Source organism: Nesoenas mayeri (assembly GCF_963082525.1).
Source record: "Nesoenas mayeri genome assembly, chromosome: 1".
Taxonomy (NCBI): Eukaryota; Metazoa; Chordata; class Aves; order Columbiformes; family Columbidae; genus Nesoenas; species Nesoenas mayeri.
This window is the reverse complement of record NC_137541.1, coordinates 41,615,832-41,638,218: the sequence shown is the minus strand read 5'-3', so window position 1 is coordinate 41,638,218 and position 22,387 is coordinate 41,615,832. Positions and strand designations below refer to the sequence as shown.

General features: G+C 38.0%; 1 protein-coding gene across 9 annotated transcripts in view; it reads left to right on the top strand.

The window, feature by feature from the left end:
• Positions 1–22,387, top strand: part of ATF7IP (activating transcription factor 7 interacting protein) — a 367,200-nt gene that overhangs the window by 65,454 nt on the left and 279,359 nt on the right. For 7 of the 9 annotated variants that reach the window (XM_080362605.1, XM_080362608.1, XM_080362606.1 and 4 more), the window contains 8 exons: positions 475–555; positions 4,006–4,151; positions 5,331–5,468; positions 6,878–6,943; positions 7,608–7,681; positions 8,165–8,253; positions 9,526–10,164; positions 11,727–11,794. The exons of 1 other annotated variant lie outside the window; for it this stretch is intronic. In XM_080362605.1, coding sequence (XP_080218731.1) covers positions 475–555; positions 4,006–4,151; positions 5,331–5,468; positions 6,878–6,943; positions 7,608–7,681; positions 8,165–8,253; positions 9,526–10,164; positions 11,727–11,794 — 1,301 coding nt within the window. The remainder of the gene's footprint in view (positions 1–474; positions 556–4,005; positions 4,152–5,330; positions 5,469–6,877; positions 6,944–7,607; positions 7,682–8,164; positions 8,254–9,525; positions 10,165–11,726; positions 11,795–22,387) is intronic. One more of the 9 variants, XM_080362610.1, reaches the window with a different exon arrangement.

The window sequence follows — 22,387 nt, the reverse complement described above, 5'->3', positions numbered from 1 at the left end:
CTTTGAATGACTAGTCTTAAACTGTGATATTTGTATTTGAAAGAAACTTTAAAATCAATATTTTTTAAGAAAATAAGAATCTGGGCCTTGTCTACCATAAAGATTAAGGGTAAATTTGCCAGTTGTAAATAAACAGAGAAAAATATTAGTATTTTGCTACTGAAATTTTTATATTTTTTTCCTAGATAAAAAATGAAATAAAATTATTTGTTGAGAACTTTAACTATGTTAAAAATACATGGTTTCATTTCAGAGGTAACTTTGTATTCTATTGATTTTAAAGCTAAGCAAATGTGGAAGTGGATCCTTGTATGGTGGGTCAAATTTTTACTCGGAAGCTATCCTCTGATTTTTTTTTTTTATTTTTTTTTTTAATCACTGCATTCTTTCTGTCATAATTATTTCTCTAGGACTCTTATGAGAGTTTTGTGGGTCAGCATAAATAACACATGGTGTTTTTTCTTCTGTTTATAGAAGAGGTGGAGGAGAGAAGAAAGGAGAGCAAGGAGGATAAAGAAGAGGCACACAAAGAAGAAGAGAAACACACAGAGAGAGGTACATAATGTTAAAACTATTATGCTTCACTGGTGGCATATGTTAGAAACACAGAATCATTGAGATTGAAAGGGACCTTTGGAGGTGATCTAGTCCAAATCTCCTGCTCAAAACCAGGTCAACTAGAGCAGTTTGCTCAGAACCATGCCCAGATAGGTTTTGAATATCTCTGCAGGTGGAGACTCCAGCACCTTCCACTGTTCCACTTAGTGTTTGACCACTTTCACAGTAAAAAAGTTTTGATACGTTTGAATGCAATTTCCAGTATTTCAGTTTGCATTCTTTTCTCTCATCTTTAACTAGTACTCACAAAGAGACTTGCTTTGTCTTTTTCACTCTCTACCCATCAGGTAATTTACACACATTATAAAATATCCCTAACTGCTGTCTCCAGTTGAACAATGCCAGCTGTCATTTCCTCATATGACGGATGCTCCAGTCTGTAGAACATCGTGGTAGCCCTACACTGAACTCTCTCCGGGATGCCCACATCTTTCTTGTGTCCAGTTCTGAGCTTATAAATAAAAGACTCAAGCTTATCTCACAGTGCTGATCAAGGAAGAGCAATTACTTCCCTTGACCTGCTAGTGGTACTTCCTCACTTGTGCTTTCATCCCTATGGCTTGAATGGACTTGTGTATGTCCAGTTTGTTTAAATGTTAACTCAGTGCTCCTCCACCGAGACCAAGTCTGCCTTTGTTCCTGACTGTCCCACTGGTCTCAGGGAGCTGGTGTTACTGAAGGCAAGTCTTCTCATTAAAGTGTGAAGCAAAGGCAGCATTGAATGCCAAGGGTTTTTCTGTGTCCATTGTCATTTGGTTCCTTGCCTCATTCAGCAGGGAAACAATGTGTTTTCCCTGGTTTTTCTTTTGCTACTAGAATACTGGTAGAAGCCCTTCTTGTTGCCTTTTATGTCCCTCGCCAGATTCAGCTTAAGCTGAGTTTTGGCTTTCCTAATCCTATTCCCAACCACATAGTGCCTTTATTTTTCTCATAGGTTGCCTGTCCCTAGCAGACAGGGACCTCCACCTCCTGCAGACCAGGAGTCACTTGCTACTAAGGTGTGGTGCTACTGCATGGCTCAGGCTTTGCTGGTTCAGGCATTTCACTGGGCACATCTCCCAGCCCCGTATCTGCTATGAGGGCACTGAACCAAATCTGTCATTGTCCTGTACTTCTGCAGGCGGAGTGTGACCTCCTGTCCTGGTGCTTCCAGCCTTTGCTATCGTGTGTGTCTGGATAAGCTTGGGCTCTGCCTGTTACCTTCTTTGGTACAGCTTGGGGTTGCAGTTCTTGAGGCTGTAGGATCTTGGATTATATCCAGTCAATCTGTTTCTTGTCATTTCTGATGCTGTGCCCATCCCCGGACCTCCTCTCGTAGCTCCTCTAACTTGGTAACACAGCTCTTCCACTAGTTTGCATCTTCTGCAGCCAAGAAGCTCATATCCCTCTGCCATTGCCTCAGCCAGAAAGGGAGGTCCTAGATCATCCTTGCATCCCAAGGCTTGCAAAGAGTTGTTCAAGTGGCTGCTGCAGACCACACCATGTGACACATCACCACTGTCGCTGAGTGCAGAGACCATCTGCTTTCTGTGCACCCTGCTGTGCAAGGTCCTGTGTTCGGGAGCTGCTTTTTGGGAGCTGCGCTCTAGGCCCAGCAGTAATCCCTTGTACCTGCTGAAAGGGTATTTGAGCCTTCATGAGGAATCAGCTGGAGCGTAAGCACAAAGCACCCTTTGATCGAGAAGAGCTGATGCAGCACCTGAGAAGCTGATGGGGTTTCCTACAAGTCACAGCCTCATTTAGATACCTTTTCCAGTAGTAGCCAAGCAACTTGAAGCTCTTCAAAGAGAATCCAACTGCAGTAAAATTAGATGTTATATCTGCTTCAGAACAAGTTACCTAAACATTAAACATGTTCTGTTAAATATGTAAATAGTTCTTGCATGTTACAAACTACTTGTACTATTCATCAGTTAGGCTTCTTCTAAAGAGGACCAACTGGGGTTAGGAAAGAGTTGTATGGGAGATCCTAATAAACTTGTCTTCGCTAGCATGGGAATAGCATTGTAACTACTCATATTTATTTTTAAAAAATTTTATTTCTACAAGTTTTTCTGATGGATGGAAGGAGACTGGAAAAACAGCTCTTTTTCTTTTCTATTATTTCCACTGCTTACTGTCTTTCTGAAAAAACAATGAAAAACTCAGACTTTATACTGCTTGTAAATACTGAGCATTCTGCAAATGTTTATGAAGAGCCCTGTGGCCTTATAAAACATACCTAAAATCCAAGGACCTATGCTTTCACAAACTTTTAAAAATAGCCTAGGTCGTCACACAGATTTTAAAATATTACTTTTTAATAATTTTTAGTACATTAGTGCATTTTAATTGAAATTCACACAAAAAGATCAGAAGCCATCAGAAAATCAGATCAGACTGAAACCATCAGAAATCTATCAGTCAAAACATCAAATTATCAGAAATTTGTGAAATTATAGATACGATCCAGTGTATGTAATGTAAGTAATGAAAAAACTGGCAGTGGAAAGTAACTGTTACATTGTTTCAGTCTTCAGTGAATCTTCATTGATGTAGTACTAATTCTGTCCTTCTGTATCAGCCTCAGGTTTGGGGTGGAAGGGTTGAGAGCTGTTGTGGTCTTCGGTGTTGGTCAGGGATGATGGTCAGGGGTGATGGTCAGGGACCCACAGCGTGCTCTGTAGCTCCCCTTCCCTATGATTTACCCAGGCTTGTTGTTTTAGGTGTGGATATCTAGAGATTACAGTGCCAGGAGCTACAGGAGCAAATGAGATCTCTTTGGTTCTTTTGTGCTTTATGACTGTGATGAAAATGACCTTCATAATTTAGTTCAATTTTGAGACTGCTCTTTTGTTACATTTTTATTTTCCTTCTTACCCCAGAAGTAGGAAAAAGCTTTGAACGTTTGTTTTTTTTCACCCATGGATTGGAAGTACAGATTAAAACTCCATAGCAGGTAGAAAACATTGATTGCTCACATAGGCAGAATGAGATGTAGCTTTATCTGACTGGAATCCTGAAAAGAGGGTTCTTTTTTCAGAGTCATGTTTTTATTTTGCTTCTCAGAAGCCATGTTCCATTGTAGGATCTTGCTGATTGGAGCAGGAAAAACTGGAGGCAAGTTCTGGAGAACAGAATGGTGGTACCAGAGATATTTTGCATTTGGGGCAGTGGTTTGGTGAATCGCAGAGCAGAACTCATCAACAGGGCAGCAATGTACAGAGACCAAAGGGACTGTTCTGCTTTGGTGTCATCGTACATCTTGTTTTTCCGAAGGCATTCTTGCTGGTTTAGGATGAAAAAGCTTAAACTGGGGAACAATAAAACTCCATAATAATTATGGCATTCTGCAGGTACCTGTTTTTTCAAAGGTTCCTCACGAGCAGTTGTATCTAATTGTTCCAGGTGAAGTGTTAAGGAGAAAACGTTCCAAATCTGAGGACATGGACAATGTTCATTCTAAACGTCGTCGATACCTGGAAGAAGGTTATGAAGCAGAACTCCAAGTAAAAATTACAGCCAGAAAGGATGTTGACCAAAAATTACAAAAGGTAGAACGGAGGTGCAGAGCAAAGATGGAAAACATGCACCTGTCATTTGTCTTAACCATCTTTGAATTAGTTACCCCTTCCCACACACTCCCTGACTCTCAAACACTTCATCTTTTTTGTGTTTGAAAATTGGATGTAATTCATATAACAAAGATGGCTTACTTAAAGTCCTATATAGCCCTACTTTTGAGAAGAGATGAAATATCATTTGAAAACTGTGCTGGAAGAGTTATATTTGAAATGTGTTAAATATTTGAATTCTCAAGTCTCATGACTGTAGATGGAGATTCTTAGCAAAGAGGATATTTTAGCATGGTAAAGATTTATATGTGGTGCACTTTATTGTGTGCCCAGCTTTAAAGAAAGTCTGTTTCCAGACGAATGCAATCAACATCACATTTTGCAGATTTTTACAGAGCTGTTAATTGCCTGATTGCACCATTGGAATGTCCTATGGTCTGTAACCTATGGTCTTGAAGAAAAAAAATTTTGCCCTTCTTCCATTAGTTAGTTAGCTAGTGCATCTTGTAGCTTCAGCAATATAGGGTGCATAAAACTGAGTCACATTTCTTGCTTGTTTATTTTTGTTTCCTAGGGAAAATTTTTATACGGCAATAGATAGGGAGTAAAACAAAATATCAAGTAAACTTTGTGGAAATCAGTCTCTTCTTTTTCCATGTTTAGCTTCTGTGAGAAAAGGAACACAGGACATTTATGCTAGGGGAAGATGCATCTCAGAAATAAAGTTTTGTTGAATGTCTTTCTGTTCTTTGAATGCCAGTGTCCCTCACAAGAACAGAAAAGTGAGAGGAAAAATTAATTTATGTAAACACAGCAGTTCATGAAAAAATCTTCTGCTATTAAGGTTCTTTTAATATGTAATAATGTTTTATACGTTTATCATACTGCAAATAAATTAATTTGTTGAATTAATGTCAAAGAGGGACCATTTGCATTTGCGAAAATAGATGTAGGAACTTTTCTTAGCTGTGCCGCCACATATGTATTGGTGAATGTAGTTTTATTTCATTGACAGGGCACAACTGTTGTCATTGTTCTTTTGTAGCAGGACACTTGTTAAATAAGTGGAGAATATTTTTATAGATGGTCTCCCAAATTCTGGGATTACACTTTTATTTTATTTTTCTTTTTTTTTTTTTTTTGGTAATAATTTTGCAGATTATCCAGAAACTGTTAGAAGAAAAACTTACTGCTTTACAATGTGCTGTATTCGACAAGACTCTGGCAGACTTGAAAACCCGAATAGAGAAAGTAGAATGTAACAAGAGGCATAAAACTCTACTTACTGAACTACAGGTGAGTGTTTGTATGTTGAACTGCATACTTCAAATAAACGCGGAGTATGAAAATATCTAATGCTTCTATGAAGCCAGAAATTTGTTTGAAAATGGAAAAGTGCAGAAAGGAGAAGGCAGTAGCACTGGACATTGTAGGATGTTCAGACAAATAAACATCATATGATAGTTATCCATGATATTTGCCCAGAAACTAAATCATAATGTTCTAGCAAGGAAACAAATAGCTAGTGTTGAATGCATTATGCTTTCTTGCATTCCTTATAGAAATTATGTCCATAGTGGTGACATAAGGAACACCACACAAATCAAAGAATTTTGAAGTGACAAGACAACTAAAAGCTTATGTCATAACGAATTCAAACAACGAGGCCATTTTAACATAAAAAATAAGTACGGAGTTTGCCAGAATAGTTCATGCTACATAACTCCCCTTGCTGCTCTAGACATTTTATGTTGACTTTTCCTTAAGTGCTAGCTAAGATGTTTTCAGTATACTTGTTTATCAGTGTCTTTAGCCATCAACTACAGTGTCCAATTAATAACTAAGGCTGTGAATGCAGTCAAAGCTTACATGGTTTTATTATACTAAGTGCTTCAGAGGACCTCTACATTGTAAAAGATAACAGAAATTGACATCTGAATGTAATTAAAAGCAGACTATAATTGTAGCCTGTCATGTTGTTTTGTAAAAATGTGAGAAGCGAGGTTTGTAAATGGACCAAAAAATCCCTGCTTAGAACAAGTGGCACAGTACTGCCTCCAGTATAAGTCAGCCATCAGATCTGCAACCTAGGCAGGGTAAATTAGTATCTTGTGATGCTGAGGTAATTACAGAAGGAATGGTTACCAAATAGTATATTGAGGGAAGCACAAAAAGTAACAGACAAGATGTGAGCATGGTGCCTAAGAAGATAATGAACCTGACACCTGAACATCAAATAGAGTAGAACTAAGCTGACAGTAATGTGTGTGATATGTAGTGCGTCAGTGAGAGGGAGAAATAAGACAAATGGGGGAAGAGCGGGTAATATGAAAGGCAAAAAGGGGTGCATTTTTCAATATGGTTGGTACATCAGGCATTAGAACAGTCAAATGCATTCAGTTGCTTTCATTCATGCAGAACATTGTGTGAGCCTCTGCAAGATGGATTCTGTTTGTGCAGTTGTGAACAGGAGGGAAAATAATTCAATTTGTCTCTAAGACAGCTTGATTTTTTTTGTTACACCTGTGTGTCTTTCCGCTGCTCTGAAGTCATATAGTTAGACTGATATTTCAAAGAAGAATAATTTCCCCTGATATGAAAACAGCCTTTGACTTGATGTCTTTTAGTTTGTATTATTTCTTTGATGATTCTTGGGGAGGATATTTATGGTTTTGTTTGTTTGTTTTCATCTTCTTCCCATTTAGGCTAAAATTGCTAGATTGACAAAGCGGTTTGGAGCAGCCAGGGATGACTTGAAGAAAAGACAGGAAGTAAGAACTAGATTTGTTATATTTGTTTTTCTGAGTTAGTCTAAACATTGTGTTGAATTCAAGACATTTTATATGGAGAAAGATGTGACCTGGTTGTTCAGTGCTATTCACAAAGCAGGCTAGTCTTATTTGGTTAAAGGAAGTGATATCAAAAAATAGTCTTAATATCTGTTATGTAACCCTGATTTGTACAGAAGGTTCTTTAGGCATTATTAGTATGAAAGCACCTTAAACTGTATGTTAGTAAATCTAATTTACTTCAATATGAAGATTACGGAGTCATAAGAGTGAATCCTTAATTATGGGCGTGAAAAGGAGGGGTGGGAGAAGAATGGATACAAACAGTAGTATTTCTCTGTGTCTCAAATGAATATTTTTGATTAATTACTGTGAAGAAGTGGAAGCTAAAATTCTCTTCTTATTCTCACAGTATAAAAACCTGAAAGCAAGAAAACAATGGAAAGAGAGGATGTAGGAAGGGGAGGCAGGTTGAACCAAATTTGTTTTGGGAGGCTGGAAAACATGTCAAGTTCTCCCGCAGTGTAGGCTTCAGAAAATGTGTATCTCACACAGAGATAAATGAATATATGAAATATAATGAAAGCATAAGTTTGCAAGCTGGCTTATGGTTATTTTGTTATGGCTTTTTTTTTTCTCTCTTCAGAGTTCACAAAATGCACCTTTGTCTCCAGGGAAAGTAACAAATGACAATGCAAACGCAAACAATGTGATCTATCGGTAAGCAAAGTGCATCATTGCGATCATGTTAAAATTTACAGTACCTGATGTAATGGATAATCCTTGTATTTTCTTTTTTTTAGTTCAAGCACTCTTCCTTTTCCTTCTTTGCTCTTCAATTGTAAAATTCTGTTTTCTTTCACAGAAGTCATAAATGGGCATAAATTCTTAGGCAAACCGAGATGGGTGGTGTTTCAGCAGTTAAAAAATAATGGATAAGATGGACGTTTAATTTCAAAGAAGGGAAAATTCTCACAGTGGAAGGCAAACTGGCTGCAAGCACCTGAAAATTTACAAACAGCTCTGCATTTTTTTAGGAGGGGAACATCCAAATTTAACTTGCATGGGAAGCAGAAAATGCAAGGGTTTAGAAAACCTCAGTGAATAGAGTGGCTGTAAAATAAGGGGTTTTTTTCGTCATTGTGCTGTTCATAATTATACTTGGTGTGGGTCATTGAGGAATGCTAAAACTTTGTTCCATAGGAATGCTGGAACAGTGAGGCAGTTGTTGGAGTCAAAGAGGAATGTAGGAGAGAGCACACCAGCGACTATTCAGGCCCCTGTGAATGCAGGTAAGAAACTGCCTATGGACTATAAACACACTTCTTAACAGTTGTATTGCTTTCTATTAAGTAATAACTAACCAAACAGAGCAAAACTGGGTTTTATGACGACTTTTTTTTTTTTTCTGATATCAAAAGAATCATTATTTTTAGCTCCCTACTACATTCCCAGTTTGTATTTGTGTAGTGTGCTTACCAGGTTAGGGAAAAATGTGGCCAACCAGAACATGTGGGTAAATCAGGTGCTTCAACAAACTGTTTGCTGAGTATGGCAACAAAACTTGCAGTCTCTCAGCTGCCAAGAAGTGAAACACATGGCTCACAGGCCATTTTTTGTACTTCATTGTAGTAGGCTGGTGATGTCTTCCCCTCTGCCTCATGGCTACAGAAGTTGAGTGGGGAACTAAAGGAAGCCATAAGCACTGTTTCTTAAGGGAATCAAGTTGAAAAATTGAATTCCTAGATTAGAATTTTATAGGGAATGTAGAATCAAACCCACTGTTAATTATTGTAGCCACACCATCCTAGATTTTTTTTAAATAGTTTACCTGGTACTGAGTGCTTAATCCTTTCTGCAGAATCATCTAGTAGTGGGCATATATTGTCTTTCTGTAGTGTATAATACTCCTGGTCTTTAGATTAAACCCTGAAATTTTGTTAGATAAAAAGCGAGTACCTTCTCTGACACATTAACCCTTGGTTTCAGTAGAACATTCTGGATACAAGGTCCTACCTATACACAGCAAGTTGGTCATAACTAACTTACTTTTTCTGTTCTGGTGTTTCCTGAAGGACCAGTTTTACTTCCATTTCTGTAATGCATGTTTAAAGTGCTGTATTTTATGTGGTTTGTATGTCTTAATTTTTTGCCATTTGTATATAGTTCATTCAAACAAATATATTATTGACTGTATCTTTAACTAGGCTGTTGGATATCAGAGTATACAGCAGAAGAGGAGTATCTATAGCCTTTCTTGGCAAAAAAGCTAATCATATACCACATTTTTCATAGAATGATAGAATGGTTCGGTTTGGAAGGGACCTTTAAAGGTCGTCTTGTCCAAACCCCCTGCCATGGGCCAGGCCATCCTTCATTAGATCAGGTTGCTCAAAGCCCCGTCCAGCCTGACTTTGAACACTTACAGTAACAGAACATTCACAACTTCTTCAGACAACCTGTTCCAGTGTCTCAGCACCCTCATAGTAAATTGTTTCCATTTGTTGTGTTGGAGTGAAACTTCCCACTTGGTTCAAATACTTTTTTTTTTTTTTCTCATGTAGTGCCAGCTTCCAGTATTGCTGCTCCTCCAGCAGTTGTCAGTGGACATGCTAAGCCTCAGCCTCCAGTGACCTCCACCAGCTCTTTGACGACGACAATTCTTCCCACAGCTAACACAGCTACAGTTGTTGGCACTAACCAAGTGCCTAGTGGCAGCACTCAGTCAGTGTCAGTCTCATTGCAGTCCTTGCCCGTCATCTTCCACGTACCCGTTGCAGTGTCATCTCAGCCTCAGCTCCTGCAAGGCCACACGGGAACTTTGGTCACTAACCAACAGTCAGGCAACGTTGAATTTATATCTGTACAAAGTTCATCTGCAGTTGGTAGCCTTACCAAAACTACAGTGTCTTTGGCATCAGCTAACTCAGCTAAACCAAATAACAGCCCATCTGTGCCCAGCCCTGGTATTCAAAGGAACTCTCCAGCCACTGCTGGGTCAATAGGCACAACGTTGGCAGTACAGGCTGTTTCTACAGCACATCCTGTTCCCCAGGCCACAAGGACTTCTTTGCCCACAGTGGGTACTTCAGGACTTTATAATGCCACCAGCAGCCGACCCCCCCTACAGATGAAGATTCCCCTCTCTGCATTTAATAGTACAGCTCCTATCGAACCACCCACCGTTACAGTGCCCAGAGTTGGTAAGTTATGTTTGGATGTTGACACTGGGAAAGGAAAATAGTTGTCAAAGGGAAACAAAAAACTCCACTCCTGTGGAAATTTGTTTGTTTAGTGTGGTTTACTGACATGTTTGCTCTGGGTTGCCTTTCTGTTGAAATTGTCAAGTTGAAAATCATCTCTGTTGTAGATGTGTTTCAGCCATAGGAGTCAGCAGTGTGGCTCTGTAAGCATTGTTTTATTTAGAACTTGATTTATATTGTTCCTAGCATGAAATCAAAAATGCCTATTATGCCATTAACAACTTGGTATTTATTTTTAATATAGACTCTCAAAACAATCTGGCTTTTTTCTAAGCAAAGACATACTGAAAGGAAAGTATAATCATTAATTTTCATGACACTTAAAAGTAAACAAAATGGGGGAAAATGCAACTGAATACTAACGTAGTTCCAAAGAAGTACATTTATTGTATTAAAAAAAAAGTTTGAACACAATGAATGTTCAAATACAGTATCTAGATTAACCGTTTTAAAATACTTTCTTTCAGTCTTTGGCTATGCCATGACAGTTCTCTGCACTTCTGATTTTATATACCTTGAATTTTTTTTTTTCTAAGAGATTCTCAAGATTTCTGAGTGAATTGGAATTATATCAAGTTTCTCATTGGCACAATATAGTGTTAAGATGAACTCAAGCAGAGCTTGACATCAGTAGTAGTTTTATTTCATTTTCTCATCTCTTAAATTACTTGTATTAAAATATGTCTGCCATGGAGCTGGACAGTTATATGCTTTGTATTGATTTTTAGCTCTAAAGCTAATATAATGATTTAATACAACAGATCGGGCATAGTAACAGAAAGAAGGTTGTATATGTCCAAAAACGTGTCTCATTTTCTGCAGTTCACATAAACTTAGTGGATAACCTAGGATTTTTCTCACCAGAATTGAAACACTGCTTTGGGCAAGTACTATTGCTGATAAGCTCTGCTTAAAATGAAAAGGAATGAGAAGGGAGAATTTAAATCCATAGATTTAAATGTTTGCATCAAATATTCAAGCAATTCTGCTTAAGTTGCTAGTGTAGATACATGTTTGGCTGAGCTAATAAAGATACTTAGTCTCCTTGCACAAATCATCTCAGTATTTTGCAATCTGTTTAACCATCTGTTTTCAGTCAGTTTTTTGTACAACAATGTTGAATAATTGTAATTTTTTTCAGTTTAATATTTTGTCAGTTTACATTCAGAGGGAGGAGAGTTGTTTTGTCCTCAGCTAGGCAAGGGAATTGTCCATAAAATAATTTGAATACACTGTCAGACTTTCAAGGAAGAAAACATACCCTGCTTCTAGACTGGAAAGTGCCATTTTACTTTTCTGTATCTTCTCTTCCCTCTGAAAAATGGTAGTAATGAAGCTTGAACACTTATAATGGAAAATTAAGGCTGAAAAATATTAGATGTGCCACATACTGAATGTTTAGTAGTTTTGACTGGTAGTTTTGACTATTGCCTCCAAATTTGTATAGTGGATAGCAGCATTTAGTACTGATACTGCAAATGAACACTTTCTTGACCCCTCAGAAAACCAGACAAGCAGGCCACCAACAGATACTTCGACAAACAAGCGAACTGCTGAAGGAACAACACAGGTACGTTGTTGGTTATGTTTCTGTATAAAGTTCTAAAGTTACAATCCACAGGAGAAAAGTTCATTATTGCTCATAATGAAATTAGTTTCTTTTCTGTGCCATGCTTTCTAGTTTCTGTCCATTTGCATTTTTCTTCTTCTGATCCAGAGTATTACTTGGGATATGTGCTTCTAAAAATATTTTCAGAAGTTTTCTGATGGGGTTTGTGTAAGTAGGTGAGTTAGTAATTCCGAAGCACACTAAAATTGTGTCTGATACAACAGAGCTAATATACAAAAGAAAACCCTGCCCGGTTTTTGTCTGAAGGGCTTGAATTTAAAGCTACAAATATTTTGTAAATGATCGTGATGCTTTCATTTCCACACTAATCCATAAGTTAATAAGAATTTGGATTCTGATATTTCATGGCCATATGTCATAGGGGGGAAAAAAAGGTAAAGAAACTTCTTGAGGAATAACTACTTCATGATAAAGAACTTGCAGTAATTCTGAATTCCTTGTGTTAAGATTTGTTGAACTTGCTTTGAAATTTAAAGGTTGACATTAAGCTATTTTATATTATTCCTAATTAATTTTATTTCTGCATACAGATATTTGACAAAGCACCTCGTACTTACATTGCTGTTAACTGGCAGTCATTTTATTAAGGGGAATAAAAATAATTTCTTCTAGTTAAAATTTCCACATGTAATAGTGTTTCAAGATACAGTTAAATCTGAATTGCATTTCAAAGCTAGAATAAAATATATTGGACAAGATTCTGGTTTTCACCCCTCACAGAAATAGTCTGGCAAAGATAACCAGTACTATAGAGTATAAAATCTGCCTCACTCTGCCTTTTATTAAGGCATTTCATGAAGAATGGTTGTTTGGAACTTAATTTTTCAAAGATACCTGTGGATTATAGCTATTAAAACATTGGTCAGTACTTGATATGTAGGAAATTCAGTACCAGAACGGATGAGAGATTTACAATTTTAAGATTTAATTTTCAATGTAAGAAGCATATTTTGCAATTTTTCTTCTTTGGTAGAGCCTGAAACATGGAAAAATCTTTGGAAAAGCAGATTGTGTGTGGTAGCGGTATTTAGCAATGGAAGGTGAGCGAGGAAGAGGGAAATAGGAGACAGGTGGTGGTTTCAGGTTTTCAGTCTTCTGTTACAGTGTATGTTTCTAGGTTTGCTTTCAGTTAAATCAGTTAAAGCATGTGTAGTGCCATGGTTAATAAAGAAGGACCTGGTGAATATTAATTGGCTAGTGAGGTATGGAATTGATATACCGTATCATTTGAAAAATCCAGTTAATGCCACCTGCTTTTTTGTAATGTAAAATACGAAATATTATGTATTACTCCGCACTTCTCGGAACAAGTAGTTCGCTGTGTGCCGTATACCTGTGGCATATTTGATGGTACAACTTTGATCAATTGTTTCGAAAAGCAGTTGAAACAGGAAGAGACTTCATCAGAAAATAAAGAAGCGGTAGAAGCAGCACAGACGAATTTTAACTTCCCCGAGGATGTCCTCTTTGGCTTGGAGGAAGAGGAAGAAGATGCTAAGAGCATCAAAAACACCCACAAGCAGACTGGCTGGGCAGCTAACCTGTTAAAACAATGGCTGACCAAAAATGGCAAGGATCCTAGCTTTGAATTGGTCCCAGTAAGTGAACTCAATGATATCTTAAGAGAGTTCTATTATACAATAAGGAATCATGATGGAAATACCTACAGTGTGGCAAGCTACAAGTCAATGCGTGCTGGCTTAAACCGGCATCTCAAAATGCCACCTTATAATCGTCAGATTTGCTTAATGAAGGACAAAGAGTTTGCTAGTGCAAACACGGTATTTGTGAGCATGCTGAAGATGCTGCGCATGCAGGGAAAGGATGAGACTCACCACCGTCCTCCTATAGCTGCTGAGGACTTGCGTAAGATCAAACAATCTGGTGTGCTGGGACTGCACAGCCCACTGGCACTCGTCAACAAGGTGTGGTTTGATTTGCAGTTGCATTTTGCCAAACGAGGGAGGGAAATTCTAAGAGATCTGGCTCCAGATGCTTTCGTTGTTGAGAAGGACAAGAATGGGCGTCGATATGCCATGTTTAGGTATCCTGGCAAAGGAAAAAATGGAGAAGATCCTCGTAAAATGGGTAAAATGTATGATATGCCAGGGGACCCAAACTGTCCTGTTTTTTCCTTGGAGCTGTATTTGTCTAAATTGCCTCCAGAGCCCCCTGCCTTTTACCTGCATCCTTTAAAGCTAACGTCAGAGCAAATGCAAGAACAGCCTGTCTGGTACAAAAGAGAACCAATGGGTGTGAACTACTTAGGTACCATGATGCCCAGGATAAGTGTGGCAGCCAGGCTCTCTCAACGCTATACCAATCATTCTCTCCGAACTACCACTATCCAGCTGCTGTGTGAAGCAGGACTGGGGCCTAGAGAAATCATGGCAGCGACGGGCCATCGCTCTGAGTCTGCTGTTAGGCACTGCTGGGGAGCTGCGGAAGTTCACTACAGAGCTTGGTCAGATGTAATGGAGAATAACCCCCCCAGTTATCTGTATAGCAAGATCCCAGGTGAAGTGGTAAAAGAATCACTCTCTGGTGCCTCCAGCTCTTCTATAAACCACATTGTTGTAGAGCAAAGCAAAATTTTGTTCCCTAAGAAGCCTGTGGTTCCACCTGGCACTAATTCTGTGACTTTAGTCTCTGAGGGACGCGCAGCTCTGAATTCCAAGAGCACTGTCCTGTTGAACCACAGTTCTTCCAAGGTGTTTCTCCCCAAGAACATGGCCGGTGGTAACCCAACTGACAGTCCCTTTCAAGGCTGTTGTAAGGAACCTGTCTTTATAAAGCATGTGATAAAACAAGAACCAATGACTTGATGCTTCTGTAATGGAACCGATTTCAAATTAATTCCTAAAGTGGAAAAAAATACCAGTTTTGTTTTTTCATTTGGTCTCCTAAGGAAATTTCTTATGCTCTAGTTCAGCAAGAAGTATCCGATGTGCACTCCTGAATTGAGCTATGGCACCGATGCTTAAACAGAGCAAAGCTTGGAGTTTGTATGACTTTCTCTGGCAGCTGGGACTCTTTAAGTGGCCGAACCAGAGCTGTTTTAAAAAAATTGAAGGGAGATATTGATTTCCACTTAGCTGAAGAGCTATGCTTTCTTCACTAAGTGCATGGCTTTTATATTTTGTGAAGAGTGTATTTATTATACCATTTTGTGCCTGCTGGCACTAATGTAGCATCTTACAAATCCAATACTTGATTACTGAAGAGCACAGAGAAAGTAAAAACTGAATCTAATAGATGCAGATACACTACAAATATATACATATGCATGAAAACACCTGGAATTGCTTGACCACTGTCATCTTCTCTGTTCAAATTGGTTTTGGACCTACCAGAGGATTGTGCCTTTTTTTTTTTTTTTTAAAACATTCTTCTAAGTGGATTTTCTCTGTGAGCTACAGATTTGTATGGAAGGTCGTTCCTTTTCCTATTAAGTATTTCTGGCTAAAATTTCAGTCATTCTGTTCTCCAAAGGCACTACTCAATACAAATGATATTGAAATTGGGGTCTTCTTCAGTTGTGCTTGTAATGGGGAGAATGTCCTGAAAAGAGTCCAGAACACGTTTGTTGCTTAAACGGCAAGTAATTAGAGTTGAAGTGTTGTTTCTCTATGTGCTTATATTGTGAGAGGTTTTTCTGTATTCCCACCTGCTCTTTCCCTTACATTTCACATTGTCTTGCAGTAGAGTCAGCATAGTCTTTGTCAATATAGTGTAATTCACAACAAGCACATCCTGCTCTTCCCCACCAAATCCTATCCAAATACTATTTTTGGTTTTAACTTCTTTAGATTAATTCACTATAGTAAACAGAACTTATCATTACATTTTCCCTAGCGGATTTTTACAGTTTAGAAATTCTCAGGGTAGTGGATGTGAATTCTGTCTGAGAAATGAAATTGGAGTTTAAAAGGCTCTTTAATGATGAAAAATTACAAATTAGGAGGGCTTACTCATAGTTAATTTTTAATGAATCACACTTGAGTGTCTAACTCATGGTTTGGCTCTGCCATTCTGTGCTATGATTTTCATCAGAGATTCTGACAAACTGAGAGATCTTCCTGTAAGTAAAAATGGAAAACTGGTCATCAAATTACAAATTATGGTAGGTCCGCTTTGAAAGTAAAAACGGTCTAGCATTTAAAACTGTTTTCTATTATATTAACTGAATGAAATAAGAAAGGCTTCATCCTTTCAAAATGCATGTGTATATGTATGTACACACAGGTACCCACACACACACACGGTTTATCACACCAGGGACTTTACTGGAAGTGTTTATTTTGCTGGTCAGTGGACAAATAGAGGAAAATTCCCAGCTGAAATAACAAATTGACCATTATAAACTCCTAATTCTGTGGAGAACTTCCTTGCTGAGAAAGGCTTTCAAATATGCATGAGATTTATCCCTTTGTTATAGTCTGAACAGAGAACTTGATGCATGAACTTCGGAGTTTTTATCTCGGCTCATAATGTTTGCCTTTGCAGCCTTGGGTAGGTTATTTGTACTTACTGCATCAATTTTCCAAAGTGTAAGACCAGCACAGCGTTCCATTTTCTGATGGATTGCATTAAAGATTAAGAGGTTTTCAAAGTGCTATATCCATCTTATGTATTGTGTTTACAGTCACTTTTGTGTGCTATTGTTATAATGATTGAGCTAGTTGATCAGATGTAATTGTTAATATACAAATTACACCTGCACAATCCTACACTTTAGTTGCAGCATTAACTTATGCCATCAATGACTAGAGGAAGGAAATAATGGTTGCAGGTTTATAATTTTGTCAAGCCTATAGTAAATCAAATGAAAATGGTAAAGGAAGTAATGCTTTCTAATGGCTAGAAAGAAGAAAAACTAAAAAACTAAGAGCAAAGAGTTCTCAAAATACAAGAGAACTGTGCAGTAACTTACTCTGAGATATTTCGAAGTAGCATAGATTTCCAGATTTTAGAGATTTATAGAATTCATAATTCAGCCAGACTGGCAAATTTAGTTTATTGTTTGAAGATATTTACTTTGAACTTTCACCAAGATGAGAATGTATTCTTTAAAAAAAAAATAAAAATCCTGTCTTCATCTCAGATAGATGCTTGTTCCAGCATTCTGACATTGAACAGTTATCCTGCAGAAATGAGAAAAGTGTGTTGCCAGGAGGCTATTGTTTTCTGTTCCCTCTTGATGTGCATACAGTGGTCATACTGCCCACAGTGCCCTGCTCTGGTCCTCACTGCATCTGCGTAACTTACTGTAACAGTGTATTGCTGATTGTTTCATTCCTTAATACATATGTAGTGGGTGATTTAAATTGGCCAATCTAGGCATGTCTCTGATTCTTTTTAATTATCATTTGGCTTCTAACTTGACTTCCATTCTGTTCGCTCAGAATTGGATTTTTTTGGTTACTCATTTGTTAAATTCTGTTGGTACCCAACTATACAATGTCCTCTTACTATCTTCCATTTGAACCTGATACTTCAAAGCTACTAACTGCAGTATTACTAGCTTTTTATTTTTGTATGAGGAAAAACTATTTTTTGAAAACAAGAAAAAGCATTCCTGGTTTGGCCTGGAAGTATTATTGCTACACAAGAGTTGGAGTCTGTCTTCACTAAGCTTTCCACTAACATTTGAATTAATTTTAATTAGTAGAACATATTTGTTGCTTTCCAGATCTGAAAAATCTCCTGTTCCCCCCTCCAACTCAAAGTGTTGAATGAATCTTTTCTACGTGTATGTATTTCCTTTCTAGAAAAACTGAAGTAGGCAAACAGAATAGGTGTTTTGCTGATTTTATGAAGTCAGCTTTGGCTATGTGTACTGTAATATGTGGGGCAGGGGTCTTTCTTTTTTTTTAACTGTGAGATAAAATTTCAAGTCGATGCTGTTAATTGCAGTACAGGTTATGCTGTGTGAACATCATGAATTCTCTGAAAATGGACATAAATTGGACTCCTCAGTAGCAGTATCAGCAGAGAACCTCAAATAACTGCATAACTGAGTTGTGTGTGTTTGTTTTTTCTTTTCCATTATATTTTCATTATAGGTGAAACATGTTGGTGAACCAGCAGGTTAAGTACAGTTTGTTTAAACTTTAAATTCAGACTTCGGCTGTAAACTTAGTACAAAATTGTTAATAATCATATAAATGTACTTTAAAAATCTGCATATAGCAAACATACTTTGAAAGAAGTTTATCATCTATCAGAACTGAATTAGATCTTTTCCTAAGAGAATATTTCAATTGCAAAAAAAACCCAGCACTTAACCAAGTCAACTAAACTGATTTTTTTTAAACAATGGCTGCCATGTCATTGATTAAATTCCATTTCCCTTGAGAGATTTGACTCTGAAAACAGTGGGGAATGATTGGAACCGTGTATGATGCATCCATATATTTAATTTTGCATCTCATTTTCATAACAAAGCTTTGGTACTGATGCTGTGAATCTGCAGCTTATTTCTGTGACACATTTGGAAATCTCTGCTCTTACTTCAAGGAGTACCCTAATTACCTTTTTTTTTAAATGAAGTTGGCACAGTATCTTACAGTATGTTAAATTTTTTATTCTTTTATTGCTATTTAAGTAATTCATCCCCACTGTAAAGTACTGTGATGTACAGCATGGCAGATCCAGAAGGTAAATGTTCTTCACTATATGCACCTTGTCTGTGCCCACTGAAGATCTTCATTGTGCACGATGTCAAATACCTGAAGGCATTGGAAGGAAGCCTTGAAATTCAATGTGTTCTTGGCTTTGGTGTGGTTTTGGTCTGGTACATCTCTCTTGATTATCCTGAGCTATACAGCTTCTCTATAGTTACACAGTGCTTAGGTCAGTATAGTCTTGTTTTCAGTAAGTAGCTTGGATGTATGATTTTGCTGTATGACTGTTGCTACTTTTGAGCCCTCCTCTGCTTCTTGCTCCAAAAGGAAAGGCCACAGAGATGTGGGAGGGGGCATCTTACTATGTTGAGCTTGATCTCTCAACTTCAACTTTTTCCTGCATTCACAGAAACTTAAGGGTCGTTGTTCAGTCCCAATTTTACCCATGGCCGTTCCAGTGCCTCAGGTCCTAGAATTGTATTTCTGAAGACATGACAAATGTTTGTAACATATTGGAGTAAATACTACTGTTACAGAGGCAAAGGCATTTTTTAATTATATAACAAGCCTTTAGAATGGTTTTTAAGTATTTTATTATGAATCCCAGTTATAGATACAGGATTTATATATATATATACATATATAAACATAATATATAAATATAGCTATGGTATATTGAGGGAATCTATGAAAGCAGTTTTTATTATGTTGTGATATAAAATGTCAGTGGACAAATCTGAATAGGGTTGGATGTGTTAAAATGGCTGGCATAAGGTTAATCTATTCAAGAATGATTTTGTTACATTTATTAAAACACTAGGTTGGGTGAATACTCTTTTCTTCCCTGTTCCCCACTCCAGGTGCACCTTATCCTCTTATGGAGTAAATCTTTTTTCAGTCCAAATTTCACGTGTGCATTTCATCCTTTCACCTAATACTAGGGTTCTTTTAAAAAATTCACCAGTGTCCTATCCATTTCCCCTTGTTTCTGACATGCCTTGATTTGTTTGGTTGAACTAGAGTTTAATTTAAGCTATTTTACTGACTGTTGGAAATTAATACGGTAAAATGTTAATAAAGTACGTTTATAACTCCTATCACTTTACTTTGCAATGTGTAACAAACTTTGTGAATGTCTGTTGGGAGACAATGTGAACAAAGTGGATATGTCAGCTTACAATTTATAAGCAGCTATTAATTCTATATTGCTGAAGCATTATTGATGAGTATGTTTCCTTTTATTTCATGATTTTGTCACTGAAATAAACATGCGTAATTGTATATGTAAAATGGGATACTTGATTTTTGTCTCTGACCCTGGGGCTATGTTTGTGCTGTTTAAAATGCAACTGGCTCTCATCTGTGAGGTGGAACCTTCACCTGAGACTAATTAGAAGTCTGAATTATAAAGATGTTAGCAGGAGGACAATTTTAAAGTCATACAAAAATGGATTCACTCGAATGTTGTTTATTAGAGCAGCCACCCAATTCAGCTACACGATGTACTGTTGGGAGTTTTTCAGTTTATTTTTTTAATACATTATTTAAAGTGATCTGTCCTTCCCTGAGATCATATCTATATTACCCAAACCAGTTCCAGTTACTGATAGGAACTTTCAGTAAGTAAATATACTTGTGTTTTGTAGGCTCCAATTTGTCATTTTGGGCCAAAAAATTGAGAGAATTATTAAAACAGTCTGACTGGTGATGGCATTACACCAGATATGGATAATAGCTTTAAAAGCTGCATTAAACTAATCTGAAAAGTACTATAAATAAAATATATTTACTGATTAATAAGATCATAGAATCATAGAGTGGTCTGGGTTGAAAGGGACCTTAACGATCATCTAGATTCAACCCCCCTGCCATTGGCAGGGACACCTTCCACTAGACCAGGTTGCTCAAAGCCCCATCCAGCCTGGCCTTGAACACTTCTAGAGATGGGGCATCTAAAATTTCTCTGGGCGACCTGTTCCAGTGCCTCACTACCCTCATGGAGAAGAATTTCTTCCTTATCTCTGATCTAAGTCTACCCTCTTTCAGTTTAAAGCCATTACCTCTTGTCCTATCACTACATGCCCTTGTAAAAATCCCTCTCCAGCTTGCCCTCTTTAGGTACTGGTACAAGGTCTCTCCAGAGCCTTCTCCAGGTTGAACAACTCCAGCTCTCTCAGCCTGTCCTCATAGGAGAGGTGTTCCAGCTCACTGATCATCTTCATGGCCTCCTCTGGACTTGCTCCAACAGGTCCATGTCCTTGTTATGTTGGGAGCCCCAGAGCTGAACCAGTTCTCCAGGTGGGAGATCTCATAAGAGCCAAGTAGAGGGCAAGTAGCGCCTCCACTGACCTGCTGGTTGTGCTTGTTTTGATGCAGCCCAGGACACGTTTGGCTTTCTGGACTGTGAGCACGCATTGCCAGGTCATATTGACCTTCTCATCAACCAACACCCCCAAGTTCTTTTCAGGGCTGCACTCAATCCATTCCCTGCCCAGTCTGTATTGATACCAGGGGCTACCCCAATGCAGGTGCAGGGCCTTGCACCTGGCCTTCTTGAACTCCGTGGGGTTTGCATGGGCCCACCTCTCAAGCCTGTCAAGGTCTTTCTGGATGGCATCCTTTCCCTCCAGCATGTCAACCACACCACACAGCTTGGTCTGGTCAGCAAACTTGCAGAGGATGCACTCAGTCCCACTGTCCGTGTCACCAACAAAGATGTTTAGCAGAACCAGTCCCAATACTGACCTCTGAGGAACACCACTCATCCCTGGTCTCCACTTGGACATTGAGCCATTGACCACAACTCTTTGAGTGTGACCATCCAGCCAATTATCCAGCCAGTTCCTTGTCTATCAAATCCATGTCTCTCCAATTTTGAGACAAGGATGTCATGCAGGAGAGTGTCAAATGCCTTGCCACAGGTCCAGCTTGGATGATGGAGGCAGATGATCTTTCATCATCCAAGCTGGACATCCCACATAATGCTGTTGGGAAACTGTCAGTGGGCTTTTGGGAAGCAAGGTAGATGTTTCACCTTAAAAGAATAAGAACCGGTAAAGAGATGTGTGCATATGAACGCATGAATGTGTGTATTATATACCCTTTTAACTGTTTGACTAAAGAAAAACAAAATCACAGCAGTAGAGAAATACTTTAAGCATTGTGCCAAGTGTTCTTGTATGGCTTTTAGTTGGAAGTATGATTGCTGGTGCCTAAAATCAGCATTTCTGGCAACCGGTCTCTCAGATAGTCATTTGATTTACAATTCTTATGAATAGGGGTAGCAAAGCCAATGTCTGCTCTTTGCACCAAAGAAATGAGAGGGTGTATAATACATGGGGGGTTACTAAGACTGGTTGTTAATTTTATGCATGCTTGCATTGTTTTCATTCTGTAGGAAGTATTGCACAGTACCCATTAAGGCAAAGGGGAATGCAGTGATCTTGTAAATGCAATATGTAAAATGTCTGTTAATGGTGTTTGAGTATTATATAAGTATGCAACCACACACTATCAAAACACGTATTGCAGCCCTGTGAAATTTTGTTTGTGCAAACTGTGATCTCGGTAAACTGCTGACTGTATTGCATTAGCATTTTTATTTTTATCTTGGTAAGAGATGACAAACACATTTGGTACCTGGTCAAGCAAACTTCCATGACAGCTTTGCAAGGCTGGAATAATTATTTCAATTTTGTGGGAGTCACTGCATTGGAAAAAATAACTGTTAAGGAGTGATAGTCTGGCATTGAAGCAGTTAGTGACTGAAATATGCTCAAAAATGTATTAAAAAAAAAGATTTCTACAGCTTCTTAGACTGTGCTTGAAATATCTAGTTTTGTATATGGATGACTAAAAAAGTAATATGGGCCTTACAATTATTTATACAAGCACATTATCACCACCT